The sequence below is a fragment of the Dasypus novemcinctus genome, chromosome 6 (genome assembly GCF_030445035.2).
Source record: "Dasypus novemcinctus isolate mDasNov1 chromosome 6, mDasNov1.1.hap2, whole genome shotgun sequence".
In the NCBI taxonomy this organism is placed as follows: Eukaryota; Metazoa; Chordata; class Mammalia; order Cingulata; family Dasypodidae; genus Dasypus; species Dasypus novemcinctus.
This window is the reverse complement of record NC_080678.1, coordinates 9,982,739-10,004,322: the sequence shown is the minus strand read 5'-3', so window position 1 is coordinate 10,004,322 and position 21,584 is coordinate 9,982,739. Positions and strand designations below refer to the sequence as shown.

Sequence of the window (21,584 nt, the reverse complement as noted above, 5' to 3'; positions counted from 1 at the left end):
GTGGTGAATTGTCTGTACAGACTTTTGGTCCTGGGCCAGCTTCCTGCTGTACTCCAACAGAACCCCACATCCCTTCCAAGGAAGAGTGTTCCTGGGTGCCTGGAAAATGTGGATCTGCTTTTATACATTTATAAATGCCTTGTAGCAAGAGTGGTTAATCTGACCCAAAACAAAAATGATGCATTCTAAATCAAATATCCTTGCCTTTGGATTATCCACTAAGGACCTGTTGCTCCATGAGCTCTGAATTGGAGCCAAAAATCTATGGTCAACTGTGGCAATGAGTGACAGAACAATGGTTCCTATCTAAGTTAAATGAATTAACAGTGACGTAGCGAAGCGAATGTGGCTCAAGGGATAGGGTTTCTGCCTACCGTATGGGAGGACCTGGGGTTGATCCCTGGGGCCTTCCAGTAAAAAAGAAGGTGAGAAGGCATGCCTGCATGGTAAGCCAGTGCCCATGTGTTGAGCCAGTGCACTGTGGTGAGCTGAGTGCCCACGTGGTGAGAGTGCCCCTGCCGTGAGCCAGTGCCTGTGCAAGTGAGTCACACAACAAGATGATGATGCAACAAAAGAGAAACGAAGGGAAGAGTCAAGGTGAAGCACAGCAGAGACCAGGAACTGAGGTGGTGCAATTGACAGGGAACCTCTCTCCACATCAGAGGTGGCCAAGATCCAATCCCGGTGAATCCTAGAGGAGAAAAAATGAAAAGAAAACACCAAAAAGAGAAATAGATACAGAAGATCAGATGGCAAAAACAGCAGGTTGGATACAGACAGCAAAAACAGCAGGGCGGGGGGAGGGGGAAGAGAAGGGGAGAAAAAGAAACAACAAAAAACAATGACATTGATGGTCCTGGGAGTCCATCCCCCTTGCACCTATCTGTACACTTTAGCAGCAGCCTCTCTAAGGGCCTTATATTCCTAAGCATCCCCTGAGGTTTCAGATTCTTGGAAGGCTGCTGGTTATCAGGTGCTTAGAAACTCCCTGTTCAATATTTTAACTTGGACACCCTGTGGATATTTTTGTAGCAATACTGGTGATTCAGAAAAGAAAGGAAAATAAAACGATCTTGCTTATCACATGAGTGAGCCTCTGCCACCTTTTGAACAACACAGCAAACCCTTGCTAATTTATCCTAATGACAGAGAACCCTGTTGCAAATTACCAGACAGTATGCATTTATGAGTAAGATAATAAACATGATTTTTATAAAACGAGCTCTGCTCTATCAGCAAATGTACTTTCTCCAATTTATTTAGACAGGGTTGTTTAATTCTGATTATGATAACAGTTCAAAGCACACTAGCAAATTGATTCTAGTACATTTTGTAAGAATGAACAAAGACTCTGGAATTAGAGGCTAGTTGCAGATCTCTGGTATTGAATCCTTGCTGATAAACAGAATGGGGTTACCAGGTTTTTGTCACAGTTACATAGTATAGACTGGAGGTTAGTAAAATTAGAATCAGCTGGGTTCTTCTGGTTTACCTATCTACTCTTCTACTCTTTTTAAAAAACATAAATTCATTGGTCAAAATTTGATAAACAGCCTACTTAAGGAAATAGAGCTTCCTTTCTTATGCCCATATTTGTGACAGCTAAGTCTATGTGGAAGTAGGGAAACCATGCCATTTTCATGTAGACTCCCAAATTCAAATACCTTCTGATTGACTAGTGATAAGTGATGTTAAATTCTTGTATGTGTTTACACATATTTGTATAAAGTATGTTTTCTGCATTTTCCATGTTTTTCTCATTGTAGGTACTCAATAAACATGGGTGGAATTAAACAACCTGTTTTAATTAAACTTACTCTTATTTTGCATCTCACTTACTTGTTCTGAAACATCAGAACTTACCACTGTGCCTTGTCTTTGGAGTTCTTATCATGACACCACCTAGTAGGTGGGGTTGCTTTGAAATGACAAGTTTTGGACTAGTAACAAGCAATCTTCCTTGTGTTCGAGTCCACAAAGAATGGCCTTTTGCTGAATTCTTCTCTTAAAAAGCAGGGTGCTAGTGAGTTATATCAAAAGATTGATATTTTACAGTAAATGTCATTCTCTTGAGACCTTGGGCAAAAAAAAAAAAAAGCAAGGCATTCTTTCTTCTTCAATAGAACCATCTCTTTTTCTATGTGCCTGAAGTCTTTGACCTTATGCCAAACAGAATAAAAAAGAGGGTGTTTATTTGGAGGAAGCAATGATGGAGAAGTTCAAGAAGAGAATTGAAGAGGTTCGCTCAGGTCTGGGCTGTTGTGATGCTGCGGACTCCTTGATGTCAAACAAGAATCAATATACTACTCTCGAGTCCTGTTCTAAGCTGTTGTTTCATCTGCAGCATGGTTCAGTTGTGGCTTCAGGCCACATGGCCCCATCGAGGCCTCTCCCTGGGTCTAGCCAGACCCCTTACCTTCTGCTTCACAGGGGTCCTGAGTCCTTGCTGAAGTAGCTGTTATGGCCCCCGGGATGAGCTGTCTTCCCACTCGGCACAGCCTAGAGAATGGGCATGTCCTAGTAACCTGCTAGCCTGCTGCTTTGCTGAACTACCAAGCATTCGCCAGCGCCATCCACTTTAACACAGACGCTAGCCAGTAATTTTTGTGCATGTCAGCCCCTTCGTGTCAGTAGAGCTCCAATGCCAGGCCCTGCTCTAGGTCTTAGGGATATAGCGGTGACAGGGGAGAAGAAAATCCTTGCTCTCATATAGCTTACATTCTAAAGGTATCCTAATAATATTGGGGGGACTTGGGGAGTGTTTCTGGGAAAGTGACCATCTTAACGTGATCCTAGAGCCCCTTGCTCACAGGCCATGGTGTGCTTGCTTTCTGAACCCTGAAAGCTGCTCTAGTTCCTGTCAGTTCCGCCTTGGCCCATGTTCTTTTGGTTCAGATTGGAGACATGACTATCTCTGTAAACCATGCTCACAGCCCCTCTGCATGGACTGTTGTTGCCTGGCTGGAATCCCAGGACTGAGGGAGGGGGGGTACCCTCTGGGATCTGTTAAGGAGGGAACCAGGCAACAAAGAAGGGGGGGAAAGACCCTTCATTATCAGGGTAGTTGTTTCAAGTCTGATCAGCCAGTGAGTTCATGACATTCTAGGACCTTGACCTTCCTTAGCATTTAGACTTTTCCTAAAAGCCTGAGTCTAAGGGACTCAGTCAGTTCTGAGACCCCTTTCCACCCTGGTGCTCTACCAAATTCCATCAGGAGCTTTGGTGTGGGGGAGAAAAGGCCTACGTGGAGACCTACAGGCATCTGCTGGTCTTCCTTCAGAGACACTGCCCTTCTCATCTTTTATCTCTTCTCAACTAGAATGAGCTATTTTAGTAGGATCCATCAAGGAATGGCAGGGAAATGGCCCCTTAGATGTTTTCAGTTTGCAGAGAACTCTTCTTTGGCAAGTATAAAACCATCTGTTCGTCTCCATGAACCAATGAGCTATTTTAGATGGTACTTGTTCTCAGAGATGAAGTTTGTGACATTTTTCATATTTCTTGCTCCTTGATTTTTGTTTCCTAAGGTTTCCTTGTCTTTCTCTGATTCTCTGCTATCAGAATATACATGTTTAGGCTCTATTAACCATGGAAGGGAAATGAAAGATTCCCCTGCAGCAGGGAATGATCAGAAACCTCTGGGGGTTTGAGGATGGCATCTCTTAAATGAAGCCAGACTTCAGAAGCAGTGGGTAACCATCTGATGATGATCTTTCACTGATTTATGTACTATTGACACTCAAGTCACAAAATGAAATATCCGCCATGCTGATTATTTATGCTTCCTCTGTTTAATTATAGTTTGAAAATGAGATCATCACCAAGCTGGATCATGAAGTGGAAGGAGGCAGAGGAGATGAACAGTACAAAGTGTTATTTGATAAAATGTAAGTGTTGATTAACAGTGGGATTTATGTCAGAATATAGACAGAGAGACTGTAATTAGACTACAATGAACTTTGTAACCCAGAAATAATTAAAATGTGTTAATAATGGAAAATATTTTAAATTGCACCTCAGTTGAGTTTCTTTTTCTGAGTGTGATTAACAAGGTGTGTATAATTATTTTTCAGCCTCCTGGAGCACTGCAGGAAACATAAATACCTTGCCAAAACAGGCGAAACTTTTGTGAAACTGGTCGTGCGCTTGATGGAAAGACTTTTGGATTACAGAACAATCATGCATGATGAAAACAAAGAAAACCGCATGAGCTGTACTGTCAATGTGCTGGTGAGTGGAAAGTTCATTTTTCAATCATCACAACAAGCCAGAAGGTGAACCAAAAAGTTCAAAAGCCTATGACAGTCAACCGCAAGGCTTTTCATGAAAGAGTGCAGCTTCTTTTGCTTGTTTCCTCATCTGTTATAGAGAAGGAACTATAAAGAGCTGCTTGCAGATCTATTCAAAACAGGTCTGTAATATTTTCTTCCCTCTGACTGTTTTCGCATCCTGATTAGCCCTCACTTCCCAATCCATTGTTTGTGTGGACTTGTAGGTGTTTCAAACTCAAACACAGACCTTTGCGCTGGGAGGAGTATGACAGACTCCTCATCCTTAAGAATGAACTCCTCAGACAGTTTATTCTTAAGAGAGTCACTGGAGAGGTTTGGATTAAAAAGATAAATAAAAGAGATTATCTTTATTTTCCACTCCATTTTAGCATCAGTAATCAGAGCCTTGCCATGAGGAAATTCTTAGCAGAAATCTTGTGAGCATTCTCAGCCCCTCCATTCTATGGCTTGCCAGCATGTTTTGGCTAATGATAAAAATTTTCTGTACAAGTTTTCTTTTCCTTCAAAATATAAATATGTGTGAATGTATATCTTAAGGGTCTTGGGCAACTGTTTGCATCATTCTGCCCTGGGCAGCCTGAAAGACTGAACCAGGGAACTCTTCTCTGGCTATACCTCCCAGAACTTGCCCAGAACTTGCAAACAGACTCAACTTGCAGACAACTAAAGCACTGTAAGAAACAATTAAGTCAAACCAGCCTGGGACAAAGAATTACCAGTTTTAAGATGTACAGTAGAGCTCTCAGGAGGGGGAGAAAGTCTATTATATAGGGAGTAATGATCTCTGGTAAAGGTTAAATTTAAGCCCCATGGTAGCCACAAAATAAATGAAATATTTATGTAGAAGAAATGAGAAGGGACTCAATGGTACACTACAAAAGTCAAATAAATATGAAAGTAGCCATTAATGGGAGAATTAAAGAACAAAAAAAGGTATAAGACTTGCAAAGACTAAATAGCAAAATGGCAGAAGTTTTACCTTATCAGTAGTTACTTTAAATGTAAATGGATTTAACTCTCCAGTAAAAAGACAGAGATTGACAGAATGGATTTAAAAAGCATGACCTAACTATATTATGTTTACAAGAGACTTTAAATTCAAAAAAGCAATTAAGTTGAAAATGAAGGGATTAAAAAATATATTAATACCATATAAATAGCAACTAAAAGAGAGGTAGGGTAGCTATACTAATGTAAAATAAATAAACTGTAAGTCAAAAACTATTATAAAGGACACAAAAAGGTCACTATATACTGATAAAGGGCCAATTCAATAAGAAGACATGACAATTATAAATATGGATGTACCTAACATCAGAGCCCCAAAATATATGAAGCAAATATTCAAAGATTTGAAGGGAGAAATAGTTGGGTCTACATTTATGGTAGGAAATTTCTATATATCAGTTTTAATAATAGGTAGAACGTCTGGACAGATGATCAATAAGAAAATAGAAGACTTGAATGATAATATAAACCAACTATACCTAACAAACATCTATAGAACACCTCACCCAATAACAGCAAATACATATGCTTCTGTAGTGCACATGGATCATTCTCCAGGATTGACCATATGTTATGTCACAAAACAAGTCTCGATAAATTCAAAAATATTGAAACCATGCAATGTTTCTTCTCCAACCACAGTAGAATGAAGCTAGAACTAAACAGAAGGGAGAACTGGAATAATCATAAAAATGTGGAAATTAATGCATATGTAAACAATCAATGAGACAAAGAAGAAATCACAAATTAATGTAATATACCATGTTAATAGAAGGAAAGGAAAAGAAACATATGCCAACCTCAATTGATGTCTGAAAGGCATTTGAAAGACTCTAGCATCACTTCTCAATAAAAACATGTAGAAAACTAAGAACAGAAGGAAACTTCCTCACCATGATAAAAGGCATATATGTAAAATCCAAAGCTAACATCATATTGAATGGTGAAATACTGGAACATTTTCTCCTAACAGAAACAAGATAAAAGATGCTCACTGTCACCTCTGTTAGTCAACATTGTACTAGAAGTTCTAGCCAGAGCGAGTAGGCAAGAAAAAGAAATAAAAGTTATCCAGATTGGAAAGGAAGATGTAAAACTTTCCCTAATTGCAGAAGACAAGAACTAGAAGATAGGAAATCCTTAAAAATTCACAGGAAACTACTAGAGCTAATAAGTAAATTCAGCAAAGTGGCAGTATACAAGATCATCGTGTAAAAATCAGTAGCGTTTCTATCATACTGGTAATAATCTGAAGAGGAATTTTTTTTTTTAATTCCACTTATAATAGCAACTAAAATATCTAGGAATAAATCTAACCAAGGATGTAAAGACCTATACACAGAAGACTACTAAACATTGCTTAAAATCATCAAAGAAGACCTAAATAAATGGAAGGGTAGTCTGTATTCATGGATTGGAAGACTAAGAATTGTTAAGTTGTCAATTCTACCCTCAGTGATTTATAGATTCAATGCACTCATAATCACAATTCCAACAGTTTTCTTTGCAGAAATGGAAAAGCAAATCATCAAATTCATATGGAAGTACAAGGGGCCCCACAGACCTAAACTGTTCTGAAAAGGAACAAATTTGGAGGACTCATACTTCCTGATTTTAAAAATTTATTTCAAAACTACAATAATCAAAAAAGTGTGATACTGGCATATAGATAGTCATATAGACCAATGTAATTGAATTGAAAGTTCAGAAGTAAACGCTCACATCTTTGACCAATGGATTTTTGACAAGGGTGTCAGTGGAGGAAGAATAGTCCCCTCTCCAAATAGTGCTATGATATCCAAATAGTGCTAGGATATCCAAATGCAAAAGAATGGAAGTGAACCCCTACCTCACGTCACATATAAAAATTAAAAATGTATCAGAGGGGAACAGATGTAGTTCAAGTGTTTGAATGCCTGCTTCCTATGTACAAGGTCCCAAGTTCATTCCCTGGTTACTCTTTAAAAAAAAAGTACCAAAGACCTAAATATAAACACCAAAACTATCCTAGAAGAATACATAGGGAAGCAATTTCAAGATCTTGTGTTAGGCAATTATTTCTTATACTTTACATCAAAAGCATGAGCAATAAAAAAAAAATAGATAAATGGGATTTCATTAAAAGTAAATACTTTCATGCTTCAAAATAATTCCTCGTGAATGTAAAAAGAACATCTAACCTACAGAATGGGTGAAAATATTTGAGAATATACAAAGAAATTCTACAACTCAATAACAAAAAGATAAACAACACACTTTAAAAATGGGCAAAAGAGGGAAGTGAGTGTGACTCAGGAGACCGGACTCCTGCCTACCACATGGGAGGTAGGTCACTGGTTCAGATCCCGGTGCCTCCTAAAGAAGACAGCAAGCTGATGTCACAGACAGGTACAGAGAGCTGACACAACATGATAATGCAACAAGAGATGTGGGGAGGAAAAACAAAACAAGAAACACAACAAAGCAGGGAGCGGAGGTGGCTCAAGGAATTAGACAATTCCCTACCATATCGGAGGTCCTAGGTCCAGCTCCCAGTGCCTCCTAAAGAAACAAGGAAGACGAACAGGCTCAGCAAATGAAAAACAACAAGGGGTGGAGAGAAATAAATAAATAAAATACATCTTAAAAAATGGGCAAAAGACTTGAATAGACATTTCTCCATAGAAGATCTGCAAATGGCCAATGAGTACATGGAAGGATGCTCAACATCATTAGACATTATGGAAATGCAAAGCAAAACCACAGTGAGATACCTTTTTACATCCGCTATAATACCTACTATTAAAACAACAAAAATTAAGTCTTGGAAAGGATGTGAAGAAAGGAACACTAATTCACTGTTAACAGGAATGTGTATAAAATGGTGCAGCTGTTGTGGAAAACAGTTTGGCAGTTCCTCAGAGAGTTAAGTATACAGTTACCAAATGTGTTCACTTCTAGGTATATACCCACAAGAATTGAAAGCAGCAATTTGAACAGATACTTGCATGACTGTGTTCATATCGGCATTATTCACAGTTGCCAAAAGATGGAAGTAATCCTAGTGTCCATCAAACAATACAGGGATACTAGAATACAAGACACCAGGAGCTGGGAGTGGGTAGGGAATGGGCAGTTAATGCTTATTTGGTGCAGAGTTTCTAATTGGGTCATAGAAAGGTTTTGGTAGTGGAGAGTGGTGATGGTAGAACAACATTGTGAATGTAATTAATACCACTGAATTATACGTTTGAATGTGGTTTAAAGGGAAATAATAGGTTATATGTATTTTACTATAATAAAAGTTTCTTCAAAAAAAAACAAGCCTAAAATTGTACAACACAAGCAGAACCCTAATAGTAACTATGAGCGTAGCTAATAATATCATTATAATAATATTGTTTCTTCATTTGTAGCAAAGATACCAAAGTGTTAATAGCCCAAACTGTGTGTGAGTGGAGAGGGGGCCGGATTTGTTAACTGCATTTTCTGTATAATTTTTCTGTCAAACTACAATGTCGCTTAATAAATAATTAAAATTTTTAAAAATATCAGTACAGTGGGAGATAGTATGAAATCATAATTTGTAAACACTGGTTAGTTAGATATAGAAGGGAATGAGGGGCTCATTCTCTGCCTTTGGTGCTGGTAGTCTCTGTTACATCAGTCTGAGTTATCAGCTGAAAATATCCTCATTACCAGGCCAAGTCCTGTGAACCAGAGGACACTAAAGTCCCAGATGCAGCAAAACGCAAAAATTGTGTACATTGTTCTAAGCATGCCTCTGCCTAATATTCTGTTCCTATTAATCGTGTCTTTTCACAGATCTCAATCTTGGAAGCTATGTCTTTTTTATCCTAATGAAGTTTTTTTTTCTGTTTATTTTTTTATTTCTCTCCCCTTCCCCCCAGGCCCCCCCCCCACAGTTGTCTGCTCTCTGTGTCCATTCACTGCGTGTTCTTCTGTGACTGTTTCTATCCTTATCAGTGGCACCAGGAATCTGTGTTTCCTTTTTTGTTGCATCATCTTGCTGTGTCAGCTCTCCGAGTACGCAGTGCCATTCCTGGGCAGGCTGCACTTTCTTTCACGCTGGGCGGCTCTCCTTACTGGGCGCACTCCTTGTGTGTGGGGCTCCCCTACGTGGCAGACACCCCTGTGTGGCACAGCACTCCTTGTGCACATCAGCACTGTGCATGGGCCAGCTCCACACAGGTCAAGGAGGGCCAGGGTTTGAACCGCAGACCTCCCATGTGGTAGACGGACTCCCTAACCACTGGGCCAAGTCCGCTTCCCCTAATGAAATTAACTATCCTCTTTCCTTACTGGATGGTCATTTGCCTTTATAATGATGATGTTTGCTGGTTTTCTCTGACTGCAATCTCGAGTTCTAACATGATTTCCAGGTGCTAAATTTTACATTGAAAGTGGCTATGATGCTCCCATACCTTGAGCCTTGTTAGGTGCTTCTCTACCTTTCTGGTGCCTCCTATGTGATAGAGATGATCACATTTAAAGAATTAATTATGGTATAAGTGTTCATGCTCAGCCAGAAGATGCTGTAAACAATCCAGTGATCCAGTAGTTGTAATCTTCTAAATGATCTTTCTCCTTCAGTGTGTATGCACAAGATGCTTTAAAACTTAGTGACCTACTTTCTCTCTGTGACTGAAACAGTTTGGAAGGTCCGTCCATGCAGAACAGGGCTGTACAATAACAGACTTACTCTCTAACCCAGTAACACTGGACTCCTGTGTCAAGCACACTGGAGGATGTGAATTTTTTATTTAATTTAATTTTAATTTAATTACTTTGCATTTAAATACATATGGCTAGTGCCTCCCGTACTGGATAGCTGAGGTCTAGAATGTCATATTGTCTTCTTCTACAGAGTGGCTCCTACAGAGGCTGGACTGGCATGCTTTAAATCATGCATACTATGATGCTTATTCCCAAATTTGAGATCTTCTTCCTTCCAACCCCACTTTTTTTAAAACCCCAAGTGAGATTACGGTGATTAAGATACCATGTCTTTGGACAATACCTTATTTCAACTGGATTCGGCTGAGAGTTTCAAGTGACAGAAGTAGATTTTAGTCATTAGAATGCTCAAAGTATAGTGCTAGTGGCCCTTAGAAGTTAGAAGGAAAAAAAAGTTAACAGTGTATAATGAATTTTTATATTATGTGAATTTATGGTTTTAACCACAAACACCTGGGTCTGTTTGTCTGGATTTGATGCAGATTGAAGAAGTGTGAATTTTTTAACGTGCATGTCACACTTTTGTGGGAATATATTTCTAAAACAGTGTCATGGTTTGATTTTCAGAATTTCTACAAAGAAATTGAAAGAGAAGAAATGTATATCAGGTATGTTTGCATTATGCTTGTCTACACCATCTACATTTATTAAAATTGCTGTTTGCCCAAGACATATTTTATAACCACAGGGAGGTTATTTTGTAGAAAATTGTGAAGCCTGCCTATAGATTGAGGTTAGTGGAGCTCCCAAATCTATAGTAAGTCCAGACAGACACAGAGCGTTGGGGGGTCACAGTTGGCCAGCGCAGAAGCCTAAACCTTGTTTGTACCTCTTCACCAATTCACATGGCTCCCTTCACAAAACATGGCACCACCAATTTTAATGTTTCACCATAAGGCATATGAAGAAATGAGAAATCCAGTTTTAAAAACTTCACTAGAATCAGGCGATATATATGATTTTTCTGTCTACTCATACTTTAACACCATATTCCCATGTTTTCTAAGCCTTTCTCCCCAGTCAGAAGAAAAGGTGGTTTGTATTCCCTGCTGGATTTTGTGCCCTCGCTTGCCTTTTTCACTGGAGTAATATGTTGTGATTGAGCCCCTCTCTATCTCTCTCACTCCTGGGACTCAGTGTCAAACATTTGGCAAGAGCATCACTGAGAAGAATAGGAAAAGGATATCTCCCACAGGTGTTAGGATTTAAAGATGTGTTTGTTTCGCATGAAAGGTGATTTTCTGCTTTTTTCTTTTTTTTTTTTTTTATAATAAGTCCTAACCCTTTTTTTTCTTAGATTTATTTATTTTATTTATATCTCTCCCCTTCCCCCCACCCCCAGTTGTCTGTTCTCTGTGTCTTTTTGCTGCATGTTCTTTATCTGCTTCTGTTGTTGTCAGTGTGGCACGGGAATCTGTGTTTCCTTTTGTTGTTTCATCTTGTCGTGTCAGCTCTCCGTGTGTGCGGCACCATTCTTGGGCAGGCTGCACTTTCTTTTGCACTGGGTGGCTCTCCTTACGGGCCACACTCCTTGCGCGTGGGGCTCCCCTACGCAGGGGACACCCCTGCGTGGCACGGCACTCCTTGCATGCATCAGCACTGCACATGGGCCAGCTCCACACTGGTCAAGGAGGCATGGGGTTTGAACCGCGGACCTCCCATGTGGTAGACGGACGCCCTAACCACTGGGCCAAGTCCGCTTCCCTGCTTTTTTCTAAAACTTTTTTTTCCCCAAGATTTAAAAAAATTTTTTTCTAAGATTTTAAAAATTTCTCCCTTGCAGTAAAATACCATATGAATCTAATAAACTTTGGGGGAAACAATTAGTTGACCACTTTCATTTAAGATGTAGATTACTTTATATTAAAAAGTTGGATCTTAACTTCTCCATGACAGAGAAAGTCTCTTAGCTACATTCATTGTAATCATTACAGCTCTTTATCCTTATGGAGTTTTATTTTTATGGAATTTTTTTATTCAATAGAAGTGGAGAAGATTACAAGCAAACCTACAATCTTATTTCAAATTAAGGGAAACCTGTAAAAGATCAGAAGGAATAAGAAACCTTGAAATAAAATCCTACCTTCTTCTATCATCTTCGTTTTTATCCTGAATAAAAATTATTATGTATTTCTATTGTTAATTTTTCTTAGTGCTCTCTGCACCAAAAGTTTGCAAGGCAGTATGAATTATGATACTGTAAAAAAGAAAGCATAGATATGATTTACTGTTGAAGGAAGAATTTAGTTTTTGTAATCCTTAAGACAAATTATTTTGTGACATTTTTAGAAGGTACCTCTATTTTTTTATCACAGGTATTTGTACAAACTGTGTGACCTGCACAAAGAGTGTGACAACTACACTGAAGCAGCTTATACCTTGCTCCTCCATGCAAAGCTTCTTAAGGTAATAAAAATCACTGTGTACTTTATGATTGTCATTATAAATTCTAAGATTACTTAAAATTTTATTTTTCCGTGACAAATTTTACTAAACCTATAACTTAGGATTTTATGGATATTGACTGAAAGCAATGGCTTAAACAAAAGCATTTAGGAAGCATTTTGATTGTAGATCCACCCCTACTGAATGCAGATGTAACAAGATTTGTCAGCAGGCTATCACCAAGCAGCACAAACACCAATCACTGAGCTCCCAGTGAGCAGCAAGCTACAGATTCTACAAATCCTTACTGATGCCGACTAGACTCAGTGGTGGTGGAGAGCAACATCAATAGGAAGAAATTTCAACAGTAGAGCAGTTGAAAGATAGGATGAGACATGCCCCTAAGTATCTTAGCAAAGCGTGGAGGGACCAGATCAGGACTTCTCTCTTGTCAGTTCACATGAGTCCTCCTGTTGGTGTCCTCTGCCTGATTCCCCTGTAGAGTGTTGCTCCTGGCGCAGGTCTGGCAGGAGGCTCTCAGCTCCCAGGGACTCTTTTGTCAAGCCATTAGCTTTTCTGTTTGCAGTAGTATATTCATGCTCTCCCTCATGTCCTGTGCCAGTTGGTCCTACAGAGAGGAGTCTCAGTAAATACTTGAATGGATGTGTGGATGTTTGGGTGGCTGGATGAGGGGATGGGGAGAAGAATGGATGGGTAAGTGTCTAATGAGTTTATGGGTGGATGTGTGGATAGATGATCAGTGGAGGTATGTGTGGATGAATGGATGGATGAATGGTTAAGTGTGGATGGGCAGATGGATGAATGGATGGGTGAATAGGTGTGTGGGCAGTGAGATGATGGATGGATGGATAAGGAATTGCTACACAACTCTAGATTTATATTTTAAAATTTCATCAAGTCCTGAGATTGTCTCTCATGATAACCTTATTAAAATGAAAAATTATGAACTGTATAAACTGAAACATAAGAGAATTAGAATTTAGTTGAGTGGCACTAAACAAAGACTGTTCCTTTAAGAAATCTTGTGTTCAAACCCAGACTATAGCCTCAAAACACCAAAAACTAAATGAAAAGCAACTAGATAAAATTCCATTAGAACAGACATTTGGCGATGTCTGTTGGTTGATGAGAGGAATTAAAGAGGGCACCATGTTAGAAAGTAAAACTTGCTTTAGAATCTTCTGGTCTCTGGCCTGATCCTGAACTTTCCCTTAGCTCCTGTGACACATATAGATGGCTCCACTGAGACACTGAAGTGTGGAAATTTACCTCTGCCTGAAAAGAAAAGGGCCTGTTACAAAGAAAGCACAAGGAGGCTCTGCTCGACCTGGCCACTTCATCAGGAGTCCTCCTGAGCTTGGCCTCTCCCCATACCAAGCTCTCCAAAGGAGCATAATTCACGAAGATAGAGATTTCAGTTGAGGCATCTGCCACCAACTGGTACACTGTGAAATCTAGTGGTCTTTATTTGTTAGAAACCCACATTTCAGTAATGAGGTATTTTTACAAATGTGAAAATATTTCTTCTACACCAGGGAAATTAAGATGAGGTTGACAAACTGCTCACTCACTTTTGCTCTCTCTCATAGAAGATAAACTTTTATACGTTTGTGTGTATGTAAAACATATGTGTGTAAACATATCATTTGTTTAATCATTGGGTTTATTGAGTACAGATGAGTTTGTCACAAACCGCATGATGGTTTGTTTCACAACCCAAATCAATAGGCCCAATTGCATTATACTGTCTGCAGGGACACTACATTTTCCACTTAAATGGTGAACACTACATAATCTCTCTCCATATCTTTTACACCATTACATTTTGCAATTTTCGCTAAATAGGTTTTGATATTGCTGTAAATGTGAGTTCACACTGGTTAACCAACTTGCTAAAGAACATATTTGTATTCTTATGAATTCTTCTTCAGTATGATGAAGTCTTGTTTTCTTAACTAAAAACCTTCAAATAAATCTCTTCTTTTTGATTCAAGATATTTTAATAGTCAAAAACAAGAGCAATCAAAACATTAGCCTTTACTTCACAATCAGCTCCTTGTATCACAGTGTTTAACTGGAAGGTACAGGGGATTTTGCTTCCTTGTTCAGTATCTTAAAAAGATAAAACAGTGATTTTAAAATTCAAGGAAGTAATTTGAATTCTGATCTTTCTTGTTCTTATTTATTTTCTTATAGTTACACTACAGAATCATCTAAAAATCTTACATTTGTCCTTCTCTCTCCCCCACACCAATAAAAATAGAAACCTAGTTTTGTTGTGAAAACTCCAAAATTAATTAGTTGGTAAATTCTACTTGTAGGAATATGCAAGTCCAATTTTAAGGTGAAAATTTGCAAACGCCTGAAAGGTGTCTTACTCCTGGCTTACCTAGAAACAGGAAGCCATTCTGGCCCTGTGCTTTGCAACTGTAATCTTTGGAGCCCTGGCGGGGAGGTGTTCCAGGGGCCCTCTGGGGTCTGGCAGATGGGAGAGCCTGTTCTGGGGGCCTTGCGAAGTTTCCCTTCTTCCTTTTGCCCCACTTTACCATGCCAGTACATTTCGCCCTTGACCTCTGACCATGGTTGTTCTAGGCTTTCACTCCTGGGCCATACACTGCCTTGAATGTGGCACCACAGCTGGTCCTGTCAATCTAGATGTGCCTGAGCAGCCCTGAGTCTAGTGGGGCCTCACCAGTCACCCAATGCACTCAGCTGGGGACTCTCTATTGGTCCAGGCAGCCAGAGGCCAATTTGTTTCCTTCACAGCCCCTTCACTGTCTTAATACAGGGCCGAGACCATCTCCTCAGTCCATTTGGTGAGGAAGGCTATTTTCATGGTTTCCTTCAGTGAGCCACCCCTGACTCCCCCTAGTCTGAAATCATGCCCTCACCCTACAATGCGCACGAAATCTTTTTTGCAGTGTCCTTACGTACCATTGTCCTTGACTTTGTATGGTGCTACCCCTGGATGGAGGGCTTCCTGGAGGTCAGGCACCTGCTCACGTCTTTGCCCGGCATGTAGCAGGCCCTCACCCAATACTCGTTGAACGTTATCGACGCCTGTACGTAATGCCATTGGCTTGCTGGGCCCAAATTCAAGACCTGACCTGCTTGTCTGTCAAATGCCCTTGCCTTCACTTTGGAACACCTCCCTACCTCATCGAGGCCTCTCCACTTCTTTAGCCTGTACAGTACCTCCACCAGCACTTGCTGAGCCTTTCCCTGGCTCTGGTTCTAGCCAAGGACTGGACTTTGGGCTGAAGGTACACAGGCACCTCCCTGCCTGTAAGAAGACTGCTGTCCTACCAGGCTACCTTCTTTGTGACTTCTAAATGGGATTCATGCATCTTCTTTGGTGTTGATTGAGTAAGCTCAGAGCCCTGGGGAGGCACCACAGTCACAAATTCCCTGGCTTAATTCGTCCCAGGATTTGGTGAGACATTCTCAGCAAGCTGCCAGTTCTGGATTTCTCCTCTGCATGGATCAGGACCCAGCTTTGCCTCCCCCTTGCCTTCCATTTCTCCTGGGGTCTCTGGACAGAGGTCTGCCTTCCCGTTTCCAGGCGCTGTCAGCCTGAGTGCCAGGAGTTCCCAGAATCACGCCCACCTGTTTGCACCCAATGTGGAGCTCACATTGTGATCTCAGTCCCCTGGAAGGCAGGTCCCATCCTTGGGCCTGCCCTGATCTCTCCCCACTAATGCTTTGGTTTTGTCTCAGTGGTCAGAGGATGTGTGTGCCGCCCACCTCACCCAGCGGGATGGGTACCAGGCGACAACCCAGGGACAGCTGAAAGAGCAGCTCTACCAGGAGATCATCCACTACTTTGACAAAGGCAAGGTAAGGAAAATGCTCTTCTCTTCTGTTTTCCTCTTTATGGACACATGCCTACCTACATCACTGTAAATGCATTTTTAACACCTGGCATTTGTAGAACCAGAAACTTGTTACAAATTGCATGCTAGAATAGTTTATGTATGGTTCTCCTGTTTTTACTTACAAATAGATAGCTTTGCAAAAATCAGTAGCCCTTTTATAGACACTCTATTGGAAATAAGGACCAAAAAAAAAAAAAAAAGGCCACGTATTTTCATAGTCCTTTCTGGGGAGAATTAAATCAGGGACACTGACTTGGAGGTGTTTCTGGGCACTGAGAACTAATGCATTCCTTTGACGGCTTGCATTTTTCTATTATCACTGAAAAATTAATCCTGTGCTAAAACAGTTACTGCTCCACCTTGGCAGCTTCTAGATTGATTGGCTCAAGCGAAATTATATATTCAGTTGACTTCTGCTCAAAGGAAACCTGCCATCATTTTAATCAGCCAGTAATACATCTTCCCGCTGTAGTTTTGTGACTCAGATGATGCAGTAACCGTAAAATGGCACTGCCTCTGTTTCCTAAGTTCTTAAAATCTGCCACCATCGTAACTTCAGAGCTCCTTCTGGGGCTTCATTGGGACTCTTAACTTGTCTCAGGTTCCTGCTTCATTTTTCACTTCAAGAAAAGTGAGCTTGCGTCTCTCTGATGACACCCATCCCAGAGTGGAAGGGTGCTGCCCTGTTCTACAGCAGTGGTCGTAAACCCAACCCTGCCAAAGACAGGGACTGCTCCAGAGCCCCTGTGGTCTCTGTCCTGGATTCTTCTCACACTTCAAGTGTAGCCAGTGTCTGCTTCCTTTGTCTTCTACTGTCCTTGATACAGGGGAAAAAAGTCCAAAGTCCTGGCGGTAATGCATGGCCTGACCAAAGGCCACTTGGAAATAAGAATCAGGAATGTGACAGGTTATACCCAGTCCTGTGGTGGAACAAAACAGATCAATGTCTCTTCATTAAAATGTAGAGCTTTCATGATTCGGCCAATTACTAAGTGTTTATTAGCTCGGCCAGCTGCTGAAGTCGTGGGGTGGCTTTGTGGTGGGAATGTATTCTAGAGCCGGGCGATCAGGCTCTGTGGAGTGGGCCGAGCAGGAGGCGCGGGGGCTCCAGAGACCCAGAAGCCCGAGGGCCAGTGGTCATCAGTTGCTGAGGAAATGCATCACTTTGTGAGGCGCTGGAGGCCACTGCTGGGTCCCCCTGTCATGACACCAGGGTCTGGCCCTGCCATTCAAACCGCATCCTTCCCTCCTAGTCCCTTCTTTGTTCTCTGTGTTACAGCCACGCTGCCCCCTTTGCACCCCCAAATGCAGCTCCCCGCTTCCTGCCTGCTCCCGCTCGTTGTCCCTTCTGGTCTCGGCTTCAGTGTCAGCCTCTTCTTTTCCTGTGTGCCACTTATTACAATTTGCATTTATACACTTGCATGTTTATTTAATGTGTTCTCCTTGTGGCTGTAATTTTCACAAAGGCAGAGGCCACCTGCATCTATTCCCATAATGTACCTAATGCCAAATACACACAGTGGGCGTTTATTGAACGAATGAACAGACAGATGAACAAATGAATGAATACATGTAAGAGTGATTCCTTACAGATGCACAAATGAATCAATGCATTTAGGAGTGGTTCCTGACAGATGTAAAATGCTCATTTATAGCAGGACAGTTGACCTTCTATAAATCGTAAATCGAAGACCATCATTTACTTTTTAGCCAAAATAGCTTACTATCCTTTTCTATTTAACAGTAGTTCATCAGAAGTCATATTGAAGAGAAAAAACAATGTGTTCACTATTGAATAGTGTTTCTCAACCAGGAGCAGTTTTGCCCCCCACGAGATAGTTCTAATTGTCCTCGCTTGGGGGAAGGGCCTGCTGCAGGCATTTTGAGAGAGGAGGCCCAAGATGTTATCAGACATCCTACAATGCACAGGACAGACCCACCACAAAGAATGTTCTGGCCCAAATGCCAACACTGCTAAGGTTGAAATGGTTTAGAAAGCAACTAATTCTAGCCACAGAATATTAGAGGCATAAAAAGAAAATTGGCTGAAGGCGCGTCAGCCATTGCCATGCTTTGGTAGAGGCCTTGAGTCAGAATGAGTATACTTGTTAATTAAAGTTTAGGAGGATTGTCGTCACTGTGGTATTCATAAAAATGGGTTGAAAAGCCATTTCTGGGTATCTGTAACTTTCCATAGGGATTTTAAAAGAGACCAAAGGCCAATTATCAATCTAAAGCTGAGGTTAGACTGAGTACAGGTGAGAGAAAATTTGGTTAAATGAAATGTGAAGTACCTCGGTAATTAGTTGCAAGGCTGAAAAAAATTTCATTTTAACATTGATAAGCATTACATTTCCTGGGAGAATATCTGTAGGAAGTAATTATTTATCTTCTGTATCAGTTGAGGTAGGCTAGAACATGCTGGAATTTCATCCATCTGAAATTTCAGTGGCTGCAAATGAAAGGTTTAGTTTTCACTTGGGTTATATGTCCCCCCTGTGTCTTCTCTTGGAAACCAGAGCAGCAGAGGCTCTGCCACAAGCAATGCACAGTAAAGGTACTCTAAGGAGTTGCCTACCCTTCTATACAAAGCATTTCTGCCCATGTCATTGGCTAAGGTGAATCACATGGCCACACCAGACTCCAAGGAGATGGGAAAGGGAGGCAAGCATGAACAACACCTACGTGTACTATAGCATTGAATTTAAAAAGTGACCCAGGGTTCTAGTCAAGAGTGCACAAAGCACTTGGAAAAGTTAATCTAGAAATTAACTAAGAATGCATATATTGTAAGCGACATAATTTTCACATTAATTCCCCAAAGAGTGTGGCTTCACTTGCATGGAGACATGAGTATGGATGTCTCATAAATCATGGTATTTGGCCTTGATTCCAGATTTCTCCATAGTTTAATTTCTTTTTTGGAAAGGGAGAGAGGGGCAGGAATGTTGTGGGCAGGCAAGACCATGCAGCAGAAGCAGCACAGGAAATGGACTCCTATTCCCTATGACTAGGATACTAGAAATCTTGCTAGGCAGAGAGTGGGGAGTGTAGGTATCACAGCAGGGTATAAAAATTTGACAGTTTGTGCCAGATTTAGAATCGCTTCCATTTAGGAAATAAGTCCAAGGCATGGTCATCTCTGCATATTTGGGTATATGCAATAATTAGAGCTGTAACATCCTTCATGCTTGTTCAGAAAATAATGAAATGTCAAGTGACTGAGGTCATTGCTGAAGAATAAAAAGCTTGACTTGGGAAGGACCCAGATGCACAAATTCCCTTACTCCATTCCCAGATTGTGGTTATCCTGGAGGGAAAATCTTTCATGTTGACTGATGAATGATGGCTAGCAAGTTATAGAGCCAGCAGGGACCTGAAGGAGAGCCCCTGAGCCAATGGACCCCTGGGAAGCCACCTCTAAAGTGGTGGCTGTGGCTTTAACCGCACTATCCATACTGGAGCCACGAGTTGTTTATGGCCATTATGTATTTGCAGTGTGGCCAGTTTAGATTGAGATGTGCTGTGAGTGCAAAATACACACTGTATTTTTAAGATTTAGTGTAGGAAAAAAAGAATGTAAAATATCTCATTAGTTTATTATATTGACTACATGTTGAAATGAGAATATTTTAAAAATATTGAATATACTATTAAAAGTCATTTCATCTATTTATTTTTTAATGTGGCTACAAGGAAATTTCAGGTCACATATGTGGCCCAAATTATGTTTCATTTGTTTGGCACCACTTTAAGCCAAAGATTTTTTCTTACTGAGCCCCAAGAACATAATCTAACTGGCACATCTATCCACCCATGTTCTGTTGGTAAAAGGAAGTATGCAGCATATCCTTTGGGGCTATCCCAGGCAGCCAGAATTGCTTACATGCCTATTGGTATATTTTCCTTCATCTAAATGATTATTTGCAAAGCTGAAATCTATCTAAAAGAATTAGAAAATTGGGACCAAAGCCAGGAGAAAATGAATATGTGCCAGAATGTCTAAGGAAAGCATGGCAACAAGCTCCAAAATGAGAATGTTTTTGGTCTTATGACCCAATGTCATTTCTGTAATTCTGAAATAACTGCCAAGAGCATGGTAGTTTTAGCATTCATGAGTTTTGGGGGGTGGGAGAGGAGTCACAGTTACTGTATGGCCAGAAGATCTCTGAAGGCAATATAGACGAGGCAAAGGTAGCAAGAGAGGGAGGTAGAAATAGAGGCAACTATGGAGAGAAGTCACAAGAAATCACTTGAAAGTAACATAGCATTGCTGGAAGAAGACAGGGTTTTCTGTTACTTCTTTTTCTATTAAAATGTAGAATTATGTCGCTCAGTTTTGTTGCTTTCCTTTGTGCTTTGATGAACATCTATTATAGTCATATTATTAGTTTTCTGGCCTCTTAAGGATGAGTCATGTTTCCTCATCATGATTTGTATACCCAACTCCTCTTCACTGGCAGTCTCATGCTAAGATTTGTATTGCCCTAGCCCCAGCTCTTCCGTGGGTGCTGCTGGATAAGGTGGACCTCTGGGCAGAATATTGCTGCTCAGCATTGCTCCTTCCGAGCCTCTTCTTTGAGTTCCCAGTCACCTTTGGTTCCCATTCCCAAGTGGCCACCACACTCATCCCTGCCCTTCTGCTCCCTGGACCACCACTGTGGTTTCCAACAGAGTGACTGTGGGTTCCACCTTCATGAAGCATAGTTCGAGCTACTTCAAAGATGGCCCAACCTAGGTTTCCCCTCTCTGCTCTGCAAAAAGATCCAAGCTTCTCACCTGGAACACAAGCCTCCTTGTAGCAGGGCTCTGACTTTACACGTATGTACCCAGCCCCTTGCCAACACAACATCTTGCCTTTTCCTAAATTTGTTCCATGATAGCCAACCACTGGGATGTTCTTGTAGACCTGAGATTTGTTCCTTCTCACCTGCTCTCTCTCTGTGGTGGGATCCTTCCCACCTTCCAAGGTCATTTCAGTGCTCCCTGAGACACCTCAGAGCTTTTACTGTCCCATCATCCAAGCTGGAAAAGTCCTTCCTTCTGGGTATCGCATATTACCTGTCTACCCCTCTCAGGCAATTTTTTTTTTAAATTTCCAAAATTTATAAACACTGTACTCACCAAGTAACAACTCCCTCCTTTCTTTCACCCCCTAGCCCCTGGGAACCTCTAACCTACTGTTTGGGTCTATGAATTTACTACTTCTAGATAGCTCATAAAAGTCACATCATAAAATATCTGCCCTTCTGTGCCTGGCTTATTT

At 40.8% G+C, this 21,584-nt stretch overlaps 1 protein-coding gene across 2 annotated transcripts in view; it reads left to right on the top strand.

The window, feature by feature from the left end:
- The window catches only part of DOCK1 (dedicator of cytokinesis 1), a 522,200-nt gene that overhangs the window by 431,430 nt on the left and 69,186 nt on the right, over nt 1-21,584 (top strand). For both annotated transcript variants that reach the window (XM_058298144.1, XM_058298143.1), the window contains exons 34-38: nt 3,802-3,887; nt 4,074-4,230; nt 10,605-10,645; nt 12,353-12,443; nt 16,161-16,280. In XM_058298144.1, the coding sequence (XP_058154127.1) occupies nt 3,802-3,887; nt 4,074-4,230; nt 10,605-10,645; nt 12,353-12,443; nt 16,161-16,280 (495 nt within the window). The remainder of the gene's footprint in view (nt 1-3,801; nt 3,888-4,073; nt 4,231-10,604; nt 10,646-12,352; nt 12,444-16,160; nt 16,281-21,584) is intronic.